The sequence below is a fragment of the Dendrobates tinctorius genome, unplaced genomic scaffold (assembly GCF_039654945.1).
Source record: "Dendrobates tinctorius isolate UK_male_01 unplaced genomic scaffold, ASM3965494v1 ptg000051l, whole genome shotgun sequence".
In the NCBI taxonomy this organism is placed as follows: domain Eukaryota; kingdom Metazoa; phylum Chordata; class Amphibia; order Anura; family Dendrobatidae; genus Dendrobates; species Dendrobates tinctorius.
The window spans coordinates 10,780,065-10,801,474 of NW_027361719.1; the positions used below are offsets into that span (position 1 = coordinate 10,780,065).

The window sequence follows — 21,410 nt, forward strand, 5'->3', positions numbered from 1 at the left end:
CTTCATAAGTCTTGGAGAAAACAATGACATCATCAAGGTACAACAGGACGGTCTCAAAGTTCTTGTGTCCCAGGCAGCACTCCATCAGCCGTTGAAATGTTCCTGGGGCAGTGCAGAGCCTGAATGGCATATAGTTGAACTCACAGAGACCCATTGTGGTGGTAAATGCTGTTTTCTCCATGTCTGCCTCTTCCACGGGAACCTGCCAATACCCACTAGTGAGATCTAAGGTGGAAAAGTAGTTAGCAGTTTTAAGTGTAGCTAATGACTCTTCAATTCTGGGTAATGGGTAGGCATCTTTATGTGTAATGCTGTTAATTTTCCTGTAATCAACACACATTCTCATGGTACCATCCTTTTTCTTTACAAAAACTATTGGAGCTGCCCAGAGGCTACAACTGTATCTGATGACCCCTGCTTCCTCCATCTCTCTCAACATACCTTTAGCACATTGGTATTGTGTTGGGGGTATAGGCCGGTACCTTTCTTTTATGGGTGGATGATCTCCAGTGGGGATATGATGTTGAACCCCTTTTGCCTGCCCAAAATCTAGAGGGTGTTTGCTGAATACCCGCTCATACCCTTGGGTCACTCTGTAAACCCCATTTTTTTGGTATGAAGGTGTAGAGTCAGTCCCCACCTGCAGTTGCTGGCACCACTCCTCCAGCTGCTTTACAGAGCCGTTGTCCTCCACCTGGCCAGATGAGACCAAGGGTTCTGCTGCCTGCATTGCATTATTACTGACAGTGAGCAGCTTAGCAACTGTGGCATACCGAGGCATTGTGGCCTCCTCCTCCCCACAATTCAAAAGTTGTACAGGTACTTTCCCCTTTCGTACATCAACTACCCCTCTGGCTGTCAGGACAGTGGGCCTGCTATCAGAGTATACTGGCTCTACCAATGCCTGGTAATCCTTTCCTCTGAGACCTATAGCTACCCGACACCAAATCAACATTTCACATCTGGGGGTATTGCAATGGGGAAAGCATCACTCACTCTGACACTGCCAATTTCTCCCCCAGAGAGTTCTACCTGCTGTCTTTGCATCAGGGCCTTGATCTCCTTCTGCAGGACTCGTTGTTCACTGGAACCAACAGTCTCAGCCACCTGTTGCAACAAGACAATAACCTCGGAAAGACAATTTTCAATTACATTTGTACCACGAGTCATCATGGGATTACATTCTCATCGATCAATATCCACAACTATCAGACTTTGAGATTTTAACTCCACCCTCCCCACTTTAACAGTAATTTCTTTACATCCCACTTGTGGTAAAGACTGACTATTACTGGCAACTACTGTTAGTTCATCACTTGGGCCACGGGTGAGTTCAGAGTCAGCCCAATACCACTTGTAGAGGATATAGGGCATAGTGGTCACCTGGGAGCCAGTGTCCAGCAAAGCATTCATGGGGATGCCATCAATCACCACTGGAAGGATCGGTCTCCCTCCCACATACTTGGCTCCCCAGTTCCTTGGGCCTTGTGGTCCTACTCTTGGGGGTTGACCCTCTGCCCCAGGGGTTACTCGTTTAAAGGACAGAATCTTGCAAGATGGCCTGCCTTGTGGCAGCGGCGACAGATGGGACGTCCGTCCTGATCATAGCGGTCGTTGTTCCTCCCTCGGAGTGGCGGGGTTCTCCTCTTCCAGAGCCAAGGGACATCCTCTGGACTGGAAGCAAGCTGGATCTTTTCCTTAGAGGACACCTGCAGGGACTGCACGGTTTAGTAAGTGCAGCCATACCTTTGGTCAACTCCTCGACCTGAAGACACAGCTCTTCTGTTGGATCTTTATCCAGAGTCTGTGCATCAGCCTCCACAGGGATGGAAGGGAAAGATGTTGCTTCCTGGTGGTAGGTGATCGCTGGGCGCCTAAGGGGCACTGGACGGCTGACAGTTGATTCCTGCAGCACCCGAATAGCCCTGTCCTTAAAATCAGCAAAGTCCAGGTCAGGGTTTTGTAGGGTGATGATGCACAGCTGTGCTCTGTGGGTACTGGATAGGAGTCCTTCAATGAACTGCTCTTTTAACAGTTTGTCTTCCTCTTTCACACTGTCATGATCAATTTGCTTGACAGCTCGCAGCGCCTACTGCAGGTTAAGAGCATAGTCCCGTATACTGTCCTGCACTTTCTGTTTACATCCAAAGAACCTGATCTTGATTTCAGCGGCAGTGCGGGTGTCAAAGGTGCTCCTTAGCTTAGCCAGGATCTTTTTAGCAGTCTCTTTATCAGTGTCCTGCCAGGCTTTTACTTCTCTCTGTGCTGCACCTGTTAGCTGCCCAATCAGGATGTTCACCTTCTGGCTTTCGGATATAGGATACACCTCAAACAAACTGCAGTCTCTCTTTAAATTCATTCAGGGTATGGGACTCACCCGAGTACTGCGGTAGCCAGGCCGCTCCCGGTATGTAGGGCATAGACAGCGGCATTATGGGGACCGCTGCGGTGGGTGCTACCGGAGCCACAGCCGCGTTGGGCACCGCATCTTGCGGCGCTGAGGGGCTGGGCAGGGCATCCGCCGCTGCATCAGCGCTTGCCTGAGACATTCTCCTTCCCCCTAGTTAACGGTTGCCAGGCCCCGAGGTTGAGCGGCTTACCGGCTGTAGGCCTCAGCTCCTCCCCTTCTCGCACGCTGTCCTCTCTTCCCGCGCGGCACTTCACTTCTTCGCGCTCTGCGGCAGGCTCCGCCCACGAAGGCCTGCCCCTTTCCTTCTCGTGCGTGCCAATCAGCGGGATAATGGCGGCAATGGCGCCAATTTCGCACAGTCTATAGCACGCAACAGTCTCTGGCACACAGGACCCGGGAATACCAGGCTCCGTAATCCTGTTCGTGATGCCAAGTTGGGTCGCCCTCCCAGGGCTGTGGGGTACTCGGTACCGGGCCGGTCCTTCAGAGGGGAATGTCACAACAGCAGTGACCCGGTCCGTGGCCCTGGGCACCCATGTAAAAGGTGTTGAGTTGGGAATAAAGTTTATAAGTGATTTGTGACGCCACCTGTGGTGTTCGGCAAGGGAGGTGTTAAGCCGACGCTGCAAGCAGATCCTCTGGGACAGATGGTGTAGTGCAGCAATGATGTTGTAGCCCTCCACAGGTAGGGCTGTTGTCCCAGGGCAGTGTAGATAAAGGGTTAGGAAGAGGGTGCAGTGTTTGGCACAGAGATGTTTTAGTGCTGAGGATGTTGCAGGAAGAAGGCAAGGACACAACAGGGTTCAGTTTCTTTACCTTTACTTGGCAAATGCAGTCCAGGGTCCTGATTACAGATGGCACAGGAGCAGGCTAGCCTGGAAGCAACTCAGGGATCTGAGTTGAGTAACAAGTGTCTAAACTCACCGCTGTCTATTGACAACGGTGAGAGTCTAATGTGCATAGAACCTGTGCAGTCAAATCATAGCTTGTCACTCAATCTACCGCTATTTAGCAGCAACAGTGTGCAATATCAGTGAAGGGTCAATCCTCAGTATAAACCTATGTTTTAACTATTTTTTGGTCTTTATTCATCCCAGGCTTCTTGAGGATAAGCGCTGTGAAGTTTGTTCTATATTTTAGTTTGTAATTCATTTAACAGGACCTGCACAGTGCCTGTCTTTCACTTGCAGCTTTCACAGTAGTTTTTTTCTAGGTAGAGCACCAGTGTGTATAACCAATTGTTTCAATCTTCTATCTAGCTCTCTCTGGAATATAAATACATATATATATATATACACATATATAGTTATATAATGTATATACACAGCTTTGGCAAAAATTAAGAGACCACTGCAGTTTTATAAAAATCAGCTTCTCTACATGTCTGACAGCTATTCCATTCCAGTGTCAGTTGAATTTCAACCAGAGTACACCTCATTCTACTTAATGTGCTTCTGATTAGGTGATCACCTGAACCAAATTTTATTTAACGAAGGAAAGTATAAAAAACCCTGCTGTGATGTTCACAGTCTTCTTGCAGTAGGATAAGCAGGATGGCAAAACAAGTGCTAGTAATATCCCAAAAGGAATAGGAATAAAAAATTACTTTTAACTATGCCAAAGGAGTTGAAAAGAAAAGTCTTGAGTGAGGAAAAGAAGGGTTCAATTCTGGCTTTACTTGCAGAGGGATACAGTGAGTGTCATGTTGCCTCCTTCCTTAAAATTTCTAAGACGGCAGTCCATTACAACAAGGTCAAGCGGCAGACATTGGGGACAACAAAGCTACAGACCGGCAGAGGGCGAAAACGACTCTCCACTCACCGGGATGACCGTCATCTTATTCAAATGTCACTCATCAACCGCAGGATGAGATCAAGTGACCTACAAAAGGAATGGCAGCTGGGGTGAAGTGCACGGCAAGAACAGTTCATAACAGGCTCCTAGAGGCAGGGCTCAATTCATGTAAAGCTAGAAAAAAGCCTTTCATCAATGAGAAGCAAAAGAGAGCCAGGCTGAAGTTTGCCAAAGACCATAAGGATTGGACCATAGAGGACTGGAGTAAGGTAATCTTCTCTGATGAGTCTAATTTTCAGCTTCGCTGAACGCCTGGTCGTCTAATCGTTAGATGGAGACATGGAGAGGTGTACAAGCCACAGTGTCTTGCACCCACTGTGAAATTTGGTGGAGGATCGTGATGATCTGGGGATGTTTCAGCAAGGCTGGAATTGGGTAGGTTAATCTTTGCAAAGGACGTATGAATCAAGTCGCATACAAGGTTATCCTGGAAAAACTCGGAAATTCGAAAACATGTTGTCAGTAGTTTTATAGAATAAAAGAGAAATTTACATTTTACTCAAAAATATACCTATAAAGAGAAAAATCAGACAAACTGAAAATTTTGCAGTGGTCTCTTAATTTTTGCCAAAGCTGTATGTATACAGGGTGGGCTATTTATATGGATACACCTAAATAAAATGGGAATGGTTGGTGATATCAATTTCCTGTTTGTGGCACATTAATATATGGGAGGGGGAAAACTTTTCAAGATGGGGGATGACTAGTGATGAGCGAGTATACTCGTTGCTCTGGTTTTCCCAAGCATGCTCAGGTGTCCGAGTATTTGGATGTGCTCGGAGATTTAGTTTGTGTCGACACAGCTGCATGATTTGTGGCTGCTGGACAGGCTGAATACATGTGAGGACTGCCTGTTTGTTAGGGAATCCTCACATGTATTCAGGCTGTCTATTAGCCGTAAATCATGCAGCTACTTCAATAAAAACTAAATCTCCGAGCACGCCAAAATACTCTGAGCATGATCGGGAAAAGCCGAGTAATGAGTATACTCGCTCATCACTAGTGGTGACCATGGCGGCCATTTTATAAATGGCCCACCCAAGTGTATCCATATAAATGGCCCACCCTGTATATACAGTATATATATATATATATATATATATATATTCTATGTGTATATATGTATTCTATCTTTTCTATTCTAACCTGTCAGTGTGATTTTACAGTAGCCGCATACGAATTGCAGGCTTTTCAAAGGACACCGGTGCGTAAAAATCGCACAGCACTTGCATGCTGCGAGTGCTGTGCAATTTTTTTTCGCACCCATAGATTTTCATTGGCGAGTCTTGTCCGATATACGCAGCAAATCTCAGCATGCTGCGATTTCACTCTCACATATAACACGGCCGAGAGAAAAAATGGTGATGGGAGCTGCCCCATAGATTAACAGCGGTCCGAGGGCTATGCGAAGTTTTCTTGCATAGCACTCGTCCGTATTCCTTGCTGGTGTGACTCCAGCCTAAAGCCGCCTATTTATTCTGGACCTTTGAATAGGCTTAATCATGAGCCACACTGCAGAGGGTTGTGAGTCACATGGATTTTTGGGGTGCTGGTTAGGGGCAATTGATGTTTCTAACAGTCTGGCAATTGTATGGGGCTTAAAGGGAACCTGTGAGCATAAAAATACAGTCCAATCTGTTCAATTAAAGCACTACTTTAAGAGCATGCAGAATATTATATTTTGCATTATATCTTTTATTATCAGTTAACATTCTGATAAGTCTGTCTTCATATTTGTGTCATGGCTTTTATTTATAAGAGAGGCCATGGTGGTGTGCTGGATCTGGTATGCAATGGATGTAAATGGTGTCTGACAGACACATAAAGGACTATCAGCGTTATTCCATTTTCATGGCTTGGATAGCTTGACATCCTGCGCTAGTCTTGTCCTCAAAAGTGACAAACCCACTGACAGAAGTTCCAAATACTAATGTTAACAGAACCTAAAAGCAGTTTTTAATTTCTTGGGTTTCTTTTATTATTTCCCCACTTACTAATCGGTATTTGGTTTGTTTCAGGTGCACTGTAAAATTGGGTGATGCTTCTCTCAAGATCCAAACCTACAGTTGGCCCAACTCATCATATGGCAGCGGCAAAAGATATGTAGCATCTTCTTACCCCAACATCTAGAGCAAGCGACCTTCCAAATAATAAAATCTGAGCAAAAGAGTTTGTAATAAATCAATAAATGATTACACATTGTTGGTAAATCTATTTTTTCATAAGCTGTGAGGCAGCAAACAGAATTTTTAACTGCTGCATACAATGAGTACCCTGCATAATAGAGAAATTCTTCTGCGCTATTAACAAATGCCTAATTATAACTGCCATATGATGTCAAACTTTACAAAACCAGAACTTTTGTATAAAATAAATGAAAGGACTTTACAGGCAAATATTCTGCACCACACCCCACCATGCAAGCTTTCCAACATTCTTAAGGGGTCAACATTAGGGATAAGCGAACCCCAATAGTAAAGTTCGGGGTTTGTACCGAATTAGGTGTCCAGTGTAGAACCCCAAATACGGACTTCTAAACGGAAGTTGAAAGGCTGCTGTAATGGTGCGGCAGTGCAGTACAGTGCAACCTCCACACAGCGTAGCACCACTGAGCAGAAGCACAGGCGCTACCTGGTGGCGAAAGAGAGGTCAGACGTGCCAAGTCAGAAACCAAGAGGGAACGAAGTACCAGGGGTCACAGCTATACACGTAGTCAAATACAAGTCAGAAATCAGAACCAGATGGGAGCAGAGATAACAGAGATGCGAGACAGTCAAACAGGTCAGAGGACAAGCCGGGTCACATACCAAGAGGTCTAAGCACAGGGAGCAAGCACTAAGGCAAGTGGGGTGGCAGGGAAGGGAAGTCACGGGATCAGAGTACTTGGACAGAGGACAAAACACGGTATCAAGGGGTCAGCTGCTCTAGCCTGTGAGTATGAACTATCACTGACATTGGTCTGCAGGCCACAGCAGACTGAAATAGCCCCACAGAACCCAAAACGAGACAGAGAACGTTAACTCCCGCACAACCAGACCGGGGAGAGAAAAACAAGAAACAAACCCTGGCCTGGATCATGACAGTACCCCTCTCTCAATGGGGGGCCACCGGACCCCCAGGTTTACCTGGATAATGAGTGTGACAGACCTGGGCCATCCAATCCGCATGGCCCAAACCTGCTGGCACATGATCGATCCTCAGGACCGAAACCCTTCCAATCGACCAAATACTGAAGAGAACACCGGAGCATACAAGAATCCACAACCCATTCATTCTCGGTCTGGCCATCCACCACAATAGGTGGCGGGTGCGAGGGAGACTCGCCTGAGGAAGACACAGACAGCTTCAGAAGCGCCTTATGGAACACATTGGGGATCCGCAACGACAAAGGCAGGTGCAGGCAAAAGGCCACAGGATTAATCACTTCTAAATCACCAATAAACTTGAGACCCAACTTAGCAGAAGGAATCCTCAACCTTATATTCTTGGTGGATAACCATACCTTATGCCCCACCTGGAAAGTCGACCCCACTGAACGTCGTTTATCCGCAAAAAATTTATACTTGCCCTGAGCCTCCCCAATGTTTCTCTGAACCTCCCTCCAGACCTCCCCCAACCACTGAAAGGCCGAAACAGCCCCTGATCACCCTGAATCCAGCCGGGAAAACTCACCAAAGTGAGGGTGAAACCCATAGTTGCAAAAGAACGGGGAAGTACCAGTGGACTCATTGACACGATTATTGAAAGCAAATTCTGCTATGGGTACCAAAGAGCACCAATCATCCTGACTAGACGTGGCAAGACTCTGCAATATCTGCTCCAGAGACTGATTGTTACTTTCAGTCTGACAGTTCATCTCAGGATGATAGACCGATGAAAAGGTCAGACTGATACCCAGCCTTTTATAAAAAGCTCTCCAGAATTTTGACACAAATTGTACTCCTCTATCAGACACCACACTGACAGGCACACCATGTAATCGGACCACATGCTCAGTGAATAGTTTTGATAAAGTCTCAGCATTAGGAAGATCCGCCAAAGATACAAAATGCACCTGTTTACTGAACCTATCAACAACTACCCATATCACGGTTTTGCCATTAGAAGGGGGAAGATCAGTGATAAAATCCATGGACAAAAGAGTCCACGATCAATTTGGAATTGGCAGTGGCACCAATTCCCTGGCCAGCCAGATATGGGAGGTTTCTGCGCGGGCGCAAGTTTCACAGGCGTACACAAACCCAATGACGTCAGAAGCCAACGAGGGCCACCAAAACAGTCTAGCGACGGCTTTACGCTTGGCCAAGATTCCAGGATGCCCACTCGGAGCCGAGTCATGGAACTCCCGAAGCACCCTTAACCGATACTGGACAGGCACGAACAACTTATTATTAGGTACGGACAGAGGAGCAAGAGATTGGGTCTCCCAAATCTCTTGCTCCAATGCCTAGTAAACTGCAGCCACCACCACTCCACACTGAAGAATGGAGGAAGGAAGTCCTGGAGTTGACATTGGATCCAGGCTGTGACATAAGGCATCAGTCTTCACATTCAAGGACCCTGGCCTGAAAGTGACAGAAAACTGAAATCGGGAAAAAAAGTGACCACCTCGCCTGTCTCGGGGTTAAATGTTTGTCGGACTCGATGTAAGACAGGTTCTTGTGATCTGTGATGACAGTGATACGATGGACAGCCCCCTCAAAAAAATGCCTCCATTCTTCAAACGCCAATTTAATGGCCAAAAACTACCGGTTACCCACATCATAATTCCTTTTGGCAGAGGAAAATTTTTTCGAAAAGATGGCACAGAGTCTCAAGATAGTTAATGTGGTGGGGCCCTGAGACAACACCGCCCCCACTCCCACCGCTGAGGCGTCCACCTCCACGATAAACGGTTTAGACAAATCAGTTGAACCAGCACAGGGGCGCACATGAAACAGTTTTTTAAAGAAGAAAATGCCGCCACTGCTGGAGCTGGCAAGGTTTTGAGATCAGCCCCCTTACGCGTTAAATCAGTGAGGGGTTTGACCATCTGGGAAAACCCCTTGATGAATTTCCTATAATAATTAGCGAAATCCAGAAAATGCTGAAGACCCTTGAGATCTCTGGATTGCACCCAATCTACAATAGCCTGTACCTTTCTAGGGTCCATAAAAGACCCTTCAGCAGACAAAATGACCCCTAGAAAGGACAACTCTTGAGCAAAAAAGGAACATTTCTCCAGTATAGCAAAGAGTGAGCTCTCCCTGAGCCTCTGGAGGACTGCACGAGGTGACCCATGTGGTTCTGTTTATAAGCAGAATATATAAGGATGTCATCCAGGAAAACTACCATGAAGCGCCCAATAAAATCTGAGAAAACATGATTAATGAAATTATGGAAAACTGCTGGCGCGTTAGTCAGGCCAAAAGGCATAACAAAATTCTCAAACAAACCCTCAGAGGTTAGAAATGCAGTTTTCCACTCATCCCCCTCCCGCATACTGATGAGATTGTATACTCCCCTAAGGTACAACTTGTAAATGGAAGTTAAAAGGCTGCTGTAATGGTGCTGCAGTACAGTACAGTGCAACCTCCACCAAGGGGTCTTGGTGAGGGATGATAGATTGCACACACAGTGAAGCACCACTGAGCAGAAGGATAGGCACCACCTGATGGCGAAAGAGAGGTCAGACGAGCAGAGTCAGAAACCGAGAGGGAACGAAGTACCAGAGGTTACAGCAATACACGTAGTCAAATACAAGCCAGAAGTCAGAACCAGATGGGAGCAGAGATAACAGAGATGCGAGACAGTCAAACAGGTCAGAGGACAAGCCGGGTCACATACCAAGAGGTCTAAGCACAGGGAGCAAGCACGAAGGCAAGCGGGCTGGCAGGGAAGGGAAGTGATGGGATCAGAGTACACGGGCAGAGGACAAATCATGGTATCAAGGGGTCAGCTGCTCTAGCCTGGGAGCATGAACTATCACTGTCATTGGTCTGCAGGCCACAGCAGACTGAAATAGCCCACAGAACCTAAAATGAGGCAGAGGTTAACTCATGCACGACCAGACCGGGGAGAGAATAACAAGAATCAAACCCTGGCCTGGATCATGACAGCTTGCAGCATAGAGCGCTGAATAAATGTGATCCAAAATGATATGTGAAATGTTCCCAACAAAAGCTTCAACTCAATCCACACAAAAAGCAAGTCCCCACTCAGGATCATCATCTGTCAATGGAAATATTCGGGGTTTCCACGTTACTGGTAGTACAAATGCTCTGAAAAGCAAAATGGCTCCTTGCCCCCCAAAAGAAATTTTTCGAATTCTGCTCTCCCAATTCAAAATGCCTCCTTCCTTAGGAGCCCCAGAGTGTGCCTAAATGACATTTAGCATTAACATGTTTTGCAGGAGTATAATTTTGCAAAATGGGGTCACTTCAGGGAGGGTGCTCCTCTCTTCAAATACTTAGGGCCTCTGTATATGGAGTCCGCAAGCTATTCTAAGAAACTCTGTGCTTCAGGAGGCAAATAGCACTCTGTCCCTCCTGAGTTTCGCCATGTGGCTAAGCAGTACAGTACAGCTACACATAGGGTATTGCCACATTCAGCAGAAATTGTGGCAATACTCTACTGGGGCAGGATTTTTATCTGTTCTGGAACTTGTGGCAAAAAGGGGCTGGACAGAGGGCTCCGGTCAAATCCAGGCCCCTCTGAAGACAACGCCGTCAAAATCAAAGGTGAAGGAGTTTCCCTTATGTGTCTTCGCTGGAGAGGAGGATGAGACAGTAACAGAGGAGCCCAACTTCCCTAACTTAGAGGTGCCTGAAAAAAACTTTGGGACTACTCAACTTCTGGACCTTACATTGAAGGGGCCATCTGAGAATGTGACTATGTTATTAGGGTGCTCAAGAGCCGGGGGCTGACACCAGGTTCCCTTATTTTGCAGTACATGGTGAGTTATTGTATCAGGTGACCAAACCGAGGAGAGGAGAGGTAGTAGAACAGTTGTTACTTCCAGTGGACATCTGGGGGTGGAGAAAACTCAGGAGAGAGTGTTAGAGGTTCTATATGAAAGGGTGTTACCGAGAGATCCTGAATTATTGTAGGTCTTGCTCCACCTATCTCCCCCACCACACCTCAGTGTCCTCTCCTCCACCTTTATCATTGCTCTCCCCACAACACCTCAGTATCCTCTCCACCACCCCTATCATTGTCCTCTCCCCACCTCCTTTATTGTTCTCCCCCACCACACCTTAGTGTCCATCCTCTACTCAACCCTCATCATTGTTCTTACCACCACACTTCAGCCTTCTCTCCCCCACTCTCATCATTGTTTACCCCATCACCCCATCATTGATCTCCTCACCATACCTTAGTGTCCTCTCCCCAACCCTCATTATTGATCTCCTCCACCACACCTCAGTGTCCTCTCTCCCACCTCTATTATTGTTCTCCCCACCACACCTCAGTGTCCTCTCCCCCACCCTCATGATTGTTCCCACCACCACACCTCAGTGTCCTCTTTCCCACTTTCATCTTTGTTTACCTCCACCACGCCATCATTGATCTCCCTACCATACCTTAGTGGTGTCATCTCTCCTAACCCTCATCATTGTTTTCCCCATCATACCTTATTGTCCTCTCCCCCAACCCTCATTATTGATCTCCCCCATCACACCTCAGTGTCCTCTCTCGCACCCTCATCATTGTTCCATCCCACCACATGTCAGTGTCCTCTCCTCCACCCTCAGCATTGTTCTCCAGCGCCACACCTCAGTGTCCTCTCCCCCCCCACAATCATCATTGTTTTCCCTCAGCCCCATTATTGTTCTCCCTACCACACCTGTTTCCTCTCCCCACCCCTTTATTGTTCTCACCATCACACCTCAGTGTATTCTCCCCACCCTCATCATTGTTCTCCCCACCACACCTCAGTGTCCTCTCCCCCACCCCCATCATTGTTCTTCCCATCAAACCTCAGTGTCTTCTCCACCACACCTCTGTATCCTCTCCCCATCACACCTGTGTCCTCTCCCCCACCCTCATCATTGTTCTCCCCACCACACCTCAGTGACCTCTCCCCCACCCTCATCATTGTTCTCCCAGTCCCCACCACACCACAGTGTCCTATCCCCCATGCTTATCATTGTTCTCCCCATCAAACCTCAGTGTCCTCTCCCCTGCCCTCACCATTGTTCTCCCCACCACCCACCAAACCTCAGTGTCCTCTCTTGCACCTTCATCATTGTTGTCCTCCACCACGCCTCATTGTCATCTCTCCCACCCTCATCATTGTTCTCCCCATCACACCTCAGCGTCCTCTCCCCCACTCTTATCATTGTTCTCCCCACCACACCTCAGTGTCCTCTACCCCATGCCCATTATTGTTCTCCCCATCAAACCTCAGTGTCCTCTCCCCCACCGCACCTTAGTGTCCTCACTCGCACCTTCATCATTGTTCTTCCCACAACACCTCAGTATCCTCTCTTCCACCCTTGTCATCGCCGGCAACTATCTCTCTCTTACACAGGTGCGTGCTGCTTGCTGATATCATCAAGCCCTGCGCCTGTGTCAGAGAGAATGTAACGGGCAGGAAGTAGAGGACAGAGCCCTGGATCTCCGCTTCGCTGCCATTTTTTCCTGTAGGCAGACGAGCTGTAGGGATCGCTCCCTGCCCGATGCGCATGATGAGGGCAATCTGGCCGTGGGCCTCACAGAATCTCTGAGAAATAGGTCAGATTGCCCTCAGTGTAAGCCACCTTGCAAGGGCAGCTCTCCACCTCCATGTCCCGGTGCAGCTGCTCTAACTGCATCGACGGAATGTCCGCCCTTGGTACCATCATTACTTCCATCACTAAAGAGTGATTGCAAAATACGTTAATACAAGCACATGCTGGTAGAGAAACTACTGATGGTTTTCCCACCAGACAGCAGAGGCTCTGTGGAAAAACAAGGCAGAGGCAGAGGAGGAAGTCACCAGCGCAGCTGGGGTACTGGCAGCACCTCGGAAGCAAGGGTTAGCACGGCCAAAATGTGTCAAAACGTTTTGAGCATGCGACAATATCTGACATTACATGTCATACAGTCCATATTAGCAGGAGGCAGCATTACTACAACATGGTTGAAGGGTACCTGTCCACACGTCTCTGACGCGCCCCAGCGGCCGTGGGATACTCGGTACCGGGCCGGTCATCTTAAAGGGATGTGTCACAGTGGCAGTGACCCAATCTGTGGCCCCAGGCGGTCATGTAAAAGGGGAGCATTGATTAGGGATAAAGTTTATGTAGGGATTCATGACGCCAGTTGGAGTGTTTGACTGTAGTATAGCCGGAACTGCAGATGATCCCTGGGGGAGTAGATGGTGATAGCAGTGCAGATGTTTAACCCTCTCCAACCAGGACTGGCCCCCAGAGATTGTGATGGAAGTAGAAGGCACAGAGTAATAAGGCAGGAGCCAAGGAAAGTCACTTTATCATTTACTGTAGTTCAGGTGCAGTTCAGAGGAGATATTACAACTCTCACCAGTTTACAGTCTGCTCTGAAGAGTGGGAGTTATCCTTCTCTCTGCTGTGACTCAGTGTAAGCTTTCGGCTATTCTATTCCCTTCAGGGACCAAGGCAATCATGCAAAAAACCCTGCAAAAATGTCCAACACTTCTGATAGCAAAAAACTCTGAAGTCACTAGACTTCACCCACTATATTAGCACTCTGGCATATTCTGAAAGCAGAGCAAAAAGAGGCCAATCTAATAAGGGACAAAAAACAAACTGGCACAAACAGTAACATAAGGATGGAAATTCAGCACAGCCCCAGCCGGGGCTGGCTGACCACACAAAACTGAATAGACAAAACCAAATCAAATGTGAACAATAGCAAAGAACACTTAGCTTGAGAATGCAGGGACTGAACTGGAAACTAAGACTTCAGGAGGCAGGAAAAATCACCAGCAGGGATAGAGGGAGTCGGCTGTCTTAAATCCAGTCAAAGACTCCAGATGTCCAATCGTCATCCTCATTATCAGATGGCAAGCCTCTGTCAATTAGATCAGCTCCATTACCTCCTATAACTACCAGAGGGAGCCCGGAAAGAGAACTCGTGACTCCTCTGTCAATACAACCAGCTCCACTACCTTCACTAGCAACCAGAGGTAGGCCAGAAAGTGAATTCACAACAGTACCCCCCCTCGAGGAGGGGTCACCGAACCCTCATCCACGCCACCAGGCCGATAAGGATGGGCCCAGTGAAAAGCATGAACCAATCTATCGGCATGAATGTCAGAAGCAGAGACCCAATAATTATTCTCCTGGCCATAACCCTTCCATTTGACCAAGTACTGGAGTCTCCATCTAGCCAAACGAGAATCCAATATTTTCTCTACCTCATATTCCACATTGCCTTTAACCAATAAAGGGTCAGGAGGTGCAGCCATAGGAAATACTGGCTCAGCAAAACTATTCAACAGAGATTTATGAAACATGTTATGGATCTTAAACCTAACTGGAAGAGCCAATCGAAAAGAAACAGGATTAAGAATCTCCAAAATCTTATAAGGTCCAATAAATCTTGGCTTGATTTTGGAGACGCAACCTTCATAGAAATATTCTTTATCGACAACCAAACCATATCACCCACTTTAAACTGGGGACCAATGGTCCTATGCCGGTTGGAAAACCGCTGGGCTTTTTCCTGAGAGAGGGACAACTTATCCACCACTTGGTCCCAAATCTGCTGCATTCTCTCTACCACAGTGTCCACATTTGGGCAGGTCGAAGATTCCACTTGCCCTGAAGAAAATCGAGGATCAAACCCAAATTTACAGAAAAAGGGCGACATCAAAGTGGCAGAACTAGCTCTATTGTTTAGCGCGAATTCGGCCAAGGGCAAAAATGAGACCCAGTCATCCTGATCAGCAGATATAAAACATTTCAAATAGGACTCCAAAGTCTGGTTTGTTCTCTCAGTCTGCCCATTGGTCTGAGGATGAGACGCAGAGGAGAAAGATAACTGAATTCCAAGATTGGAACAAAAAGTTTTTCAAAATCTGGAAACAAACTGGACTCTTCTGTCCGACACAATGTACTCAGGAATCCCATTCAACCGAACCATCTGTTGTAAAAACAAGGGCACCAACTCTGAAGAAGATGGCAACTTTGGGAGTGGTACAAGATGGATCATCTTAGAAAATCTATCACAAATCACGCAGATAACAGTCATTCTCTGAGAGACAGGAAGATCAGAAATAAAATCCATTGAGATATGGGTCCATGGCCTCTTGGGCACCGGCAGGGGCATCAACAACCCACTAGAATGAGAACAGGGTTTAGACCGAGAACAAGTCCCACAGAACTGCACAAAATTCCTGACATCACGAGATAAGGCAGGCCACCAAAAAGACCGACTCACCAAATCTCTGGTACCAAAAATACCTGGATGACCAGCCAACGTGGAGCAATGAATTTCAGACATCACTCTCTTCCTCCACTGGTCAGGAACATACAATTTTCCCATAGGACAACGCTCAGGTTTGTCCTCCTGAAATTCCTCCAGGGTACGTCTTAAATCGGGCAGTAGGCTCGGTCACAACAAGAGAATCCGCAAAGAAACTCCTAGAAAGGGCGTCCGCCTTAACATTCTTAGTGCCCGGAAGAAAAGAGACCACAAAATTAAAACGCGTGAAAAACAAGGCCCACCTAGCCTGTCTAGGATTCAAGTGTTTGGCTGATTCAAGATAAATCAAATTCTTGTGGTCAGTGAGGCCCACAACTTGATGTCTAGCTCCCTCCAACCAATGTCTCCACTCTTCAAATGCCCATTTCATGGCCAACAATTCCCGGTTCCCCACATTATAGTTACGTTCAGATGGGGAGAATTTTTGAGAAAAGAAGGCACAGGGATTCATTTTAGAAGTCACCGGATCTTTTTGGGATAAAACAGCTCCTGCACCAATCTCAGAAGCAACTACCTCCACCTGAAATGGAAGTGAGACATCAGGTTGCCATAGAACCGGAGCAGAAGTGAATCTCCGCTTAAGCTCCTGAAATGCCGAGACAGCCTCTGGAGACCAATTCAGCACATCAGCGCCCTTCTTGGTCAGATCAGTCAGTGGTTTGACAATACCAGAAAAATTACCTATAAATTTACGATAGAAATTAGCAAAACCCAAAAACTTCTGGAGAGCCTTCAAAGAAGTGGACTGAACCCAATCATAAATGGCCTGTACCTTGGCCTGGTCCATTTAAATAGCCGACGGAGACAAAATAAATCCCAAAAATGAAATCCTCTGTACACCAAAGAGGCATTTTGATCCCTTAACATACAGGGAATTTTCCCTCAAAATCCGGAACACAGTCCGGACAGGTTCCACATGAGAATCCCAATCACTGGAAAAGAACAAAATATCATCCAGATAGATGATCAAAAACTTATCCACAAAGTCCCGGAAAATATCATTTATAAAGGATTGGAAGACAGAAGGGGCATTAGTGAGCCCAAAAGGCATCACCAGGTACTCAAAATGTCCCTCCGGAGTATTAAACGCTGTCTTCCATTCATCCCCTTGCTTGATGCGAATAGGAATATACACCCCCCTGAGGTCAAGCTTGGTAAACCAGCAGGCACTTTTAACTCTGGAAAATAAATCAGAAATCAGGGGTAACGGGTACTGATATTTAACCATGATTTTGTTAAGGGAACGATAGTCAATACAAGGCCTTAATGAACCATCTTTCTTGGTCACAAAAAAACCCAGCACCTAAGGGTGAAGAGGATGGTCTAATATGACCCTTCTCCAATGACTCCTTGATATAAGATCGCATAGCATCATGTTCGGGGACCGATAAGTTGAAAAGCCAATCCTTGAGAAATTTACATCAACTCAATTGCACAGTCATAACTCCTATGAGGAGGCAAAGACGCAGACTTACTCTCAATAAATACATCAGAAAAATCAGCCAAATAATCAGGAATATCGTGAGACTGGGGAGAGGTGGAGAAAACAGGAGTGTCACTAAGAACACCCTGACAACCCCAACTCACCACAGACACAGATTTCTAATCCAAAACAGGATTATGAGTTTGCAACCAGGGAAAACCCAGAACAATAGTATCATGCAAATTGTGCAGCACCAAAAATTTACAATTTTCTTGGTGGTCCGGGGCGACCCGCATTATCACCTGGGTCCAAAACTGGGGTTTATTCTCCTCCAAAGGAGTAGCATCAATACCCCTCAAAGGAATAGGTGTCTGCAGGGGTATCATGGGAAAACCACAACGTTTAGCAAAGTCCAAATCCATCAGATTCAAAGCTGCTCCTGAATCCACAAAAGCCTTAACGAAAAATGTGGATAAGGAGCAGATCAGAGTAATTGCCAAAAGGAACTTAGGTTGTACACTGCCCACAGCAAATGTGTGTGCAAAATGTTTCTCTCATTTAGGGCAGACAGAAATAGTATGAGAGGCGTCTCCACTGAAAAAACACAGCTTATTACGCCTTCTAAACTCCTGACGTTGCGAACTAGACAAAATCCTATCACATTGCATGGGTTCAGACGTTTGTTCAAAAGGCGGCAACGCCTCTCGTGTAGTTTTACGTTCATGTAAATGCCGATCAACTTGAATGGCTAATGACATAGAATCATCAAGACCAGAGGGAACAGGAAATCCCACCATAACATCTTTTACGGTCTCTGATAAACCCTTCCAAAAGAGAGCTGCTAAGACACCGTCATTCCATGTAGTAAGAACCACCCACTTTCGGAATTTTTGACAGTATAACTGCAGAATTCTGACCCTGGTTCAATGCCAATAGGGTTTTCTCAGCTTGATCAATCGCATTAGGTTCATCATGCAACAACCCCAAGGCTTGAAAAAATGAGTCCACATTAGTCAGAATAGGATTTCCAGGTGTCACAGAAAAAGCCCAATCCTGGGGATCGCCGCGCAGCAAGGAGATGACAATTTTAACCTGCTGCACAGAGTTCCCCGATGAGTTAGGCTTCAAGGCAAGAAATTATTTACAATTATTCTTAAAATTCAAAAATTTAGACTGATCCCCAGGAAACACATCAGGAGTAGGGATTTTTGGTTCAACAGCAGGTGATTGAGTGAGATAGGCGGAAATTCCCCGCACTTCAGCAGCGAGCTGCTCAACACGATCAGACAATTGCTTAATCTCCATTAAAGAAAAAATCCTCCTACGGCCCCAGAGAAAAAGAGGAAAAAATATATATAAAAAAATCTGATTTTTTTTTTTTTACAATTCTCTCCTGCTTTTGAGTACCCTAGAATCTGCGGTTTAGGCTGGTGATTCTGTCATGATTGGGTCACCAAGGAGGAAAACAAGACCAAGCTAAGCCACAAAAAACCAGAGAGGTTGGTAACTAAGCAGATTGCAGACCACTGATCCTATCCACACAACTAGCAGTAGCCGTGGAACGGTAACTACGATGATTCTAGACACATCGACACAGCCGGAGAACTAAATAAGCCTAAAGCAAGAAAAGGGGAAATCTAAACTGCCCCAGAGCAGACCCCAAAGGAATAGATAGCCCCCAAGCATATATATTGTTGGTGAGACAAGATGAAAGCACAAACACAGGTAGGAAAATAGGCTGACTAAACGCTGGGGCCCACACTAACTAGAAAGGACAGGAAAGGAAAGACACTGTCTGCAATCATGCAAAAAACCCTGCAAAAATGTCCAACACTTCTGATAGCAAAAAACTCTGAAGTCACTAGACTTCACCCACTATATCAGCACTCTGGCATATTCTGAAAGCAGAGCAAAAAGAGGCCAATCTAATAAGGGACAAAAAACAAATTGGCACAAACAGTAACTTAAGGATGGAAATTCAGCAGAGCCCCAGTCGGGGCTGGCTGACCACACAAAACTGAATAGACAAAACCAAATCAAATGTGAACAATAGCAAAGAACACTTAGCTTGAGAATGCAGGGACTGAACTGGAAACTAAGACTGTTATGAATGAGTCACCATAGGAGGCAAAAACAGAAATACTAGCTAAGTCCAGAAAACCAGAGAAGTTGGCAGCTATCGGATTGCAGACCCCTGAACCTAACAACAACAACTAGCAGTAGCCGTGGGGGGTTCCTACGGTGCCCTAGACCCCACGATCACAGCCGGAGAACTACATAGCCTAAAGACGGAAAGGGAAATCTAAACTGCCCCAGAGCAGACCCCAAAGCAATAGGCAGCCCCCAACATATAATGACGGTGAAGCAAGATGAAAAAACACTCACACAGATAGAAAGATAGGCTGAGCAAATGATGGGGCCCAAGCTAACTAAATAGGACAGAATAGAAAAGCTGCTGTCTGCAATCCGCCAAAACCCTCTCAAAAACAAGAGCCATCAGACTGATAGGGAAAAAATCCCTGAAGACGCTAGGCTTCAAAAACACTATATCAGTACTCAGGTATTATCTGAAGACAGAGCAAAAAGGAATTCAGCTCACCCAGCAGGGAAAGGCAGAAATCCAGAAAAACAAGGCAAAACAAAACCAAAACACAAATGCAAAAAGTAGAGCAGAAAACTTAGCTTTTGAATAGCAGGAATCAGACTGTTCTCTCTGTCTGCCCATTGGTCTGAGGGTGAAAAGCAGAGGAGAAGGACAACTGAATTCCCAGCTTGGAACAGAAAGTCCTCCAAAATCTAGACACTAACTGAACTCCTCTGTCAGATACAATGTTCTCAGGAGTCCCGTGCAAGCGAACCACCTGTTGCAAAAACAGGGGCACCAACTCAGAGGAAGACGGCAACTTAGGGAGTGGTACAAGATGAACCATCTTAGAGAACCTATCACAAATCACCCAAATAAAAGTCATTCTCTGAGAGACAGGCATATCAGAGATGATATCCATTGAAATATGGGTCCATGGCCTCCTGGGGACTGGCAAAGGCATCAACAACCCACTAGAGCGAGAACAAGGTTTAGACCGGGAGCAAGTCCCACAGGACGGCACAAAATTCCTGACATCACGAGACAAGGCGGGCCACCAAAAAGACCGACTCACCAGATCTCTAGTACCAAAAATACCTGGATGACCAGCCAATGCAGAGCAATGATCTTCAGACATCACTCTCTTCTACCACTGGTCAGGAACATACAACTTTCCACTGGGACAACGCTCAGGTTTGTCCTCCTGGAACTCTTCCAGAGCACGTCTCAAATCGGGCGAGATGGCAGAAAGAACTACCCCTTCGCCTAAGATGGTAGCAGGCTTGGTCACCACAGGAGAATCAGCAAAGAAGCTCCTAGAGAGGGGGTCTGCCTTGACATTCTTAGTGCCAGGAAGAAAAGAGACCACAAAATCAAAACGTGTAAAAAACAAGGCCCACCTAGCCTGTCTAGGGTTCAAGCGTTTGGCCGACTCCAGGTAAATCAAATTCTTGTGGTCAGTGAGGACCACGACTTGGTGTTTAGCTCCCTCCAACCAAAGTCTCCACTCCTCAAATGCCCATTTCATGGCTAACAGTTCCCGATTCCCCACATCATAGTTACGTTCAGAGGAGAGAACTTTCTGGAAAAGAAAGCACAGGGATTCATTTTAGATGTTACAGGATCCTTTTGGGACAAAACAGCTCCTGCACCAATCTCAGAAGCGTCCACCTCTACCTGGAACGGGAGTGAGACATCAGGTTGCCGCAAAACCAGGGCAGAAGTGAATCTTCGCTTCAGCTCCTGAAAGGAAGAAACAGCCTCCGGAGACCAATTCAACACATCAGCACCCTTTTTAGTCAGATCAGTCAATGGCTTGGCAATACTAGAAAATGTTGCTATAAATTTCCGATAAAAATTAGCAAAACCCAAAAACTTCTGGAGGGCCTTCAAAGAAGTGGGCTGAACCCAATCATAAGTGGCCTGTACCTTGTTCGGGTCCATTTCAATAGTTGACGGAGACAAAATAAATCCCAAAAATGAAATCCTCTGTACCCCAAAAAGGCATTTCGATCCTTTGACATGCAGGGAATTCTCCCTCAAGATCCGGAACACAGTCCGAACATGTTCCACATGAGAATCCCAATCCTTGGAGAAGATCAAAATATCATCCAGATAGATAATCAAAAATTTATCCACAAAGTCTCGGAAAATGTCGTTCATGAAGCACTAGAAGACAGAAGGGGCATTAGTGAGCCCAAAAGGCATCA

The 21,410-nt window shown here is 46.4% G+C and overlaps 1 protein-coding gene across 4 annotated transcripts in view; it reads left to right on the forward strand.

Moving 5' to 3' along the window:
- Nucleotides 1–6,468, forward strand: part of LOC141091287 (uridylate-specific endoribonuclease D-like) — a 144,860-nt gene extending 138,392 nt beyond the window's left edge. For all 4 annotated transcript variants that reach the window (XM_073576770.1, XM_073576774.1, XM_073576773.1 and 1 more), the window contains one exon: nt 6,283–6,468. In XM_073576770.1, the coding sequence (XP_073432871.1) occupies nt 6,283–6,394 (112 nt within the window). In that variant the 3' untranslated portion in view covers nt 6,395–6,468. The remainder of the gene's footprint in view (nt 1–6,282) is intronic.
- Nucleotides 6,469–21,410: the final 14,942 nt, after the last annotated feature.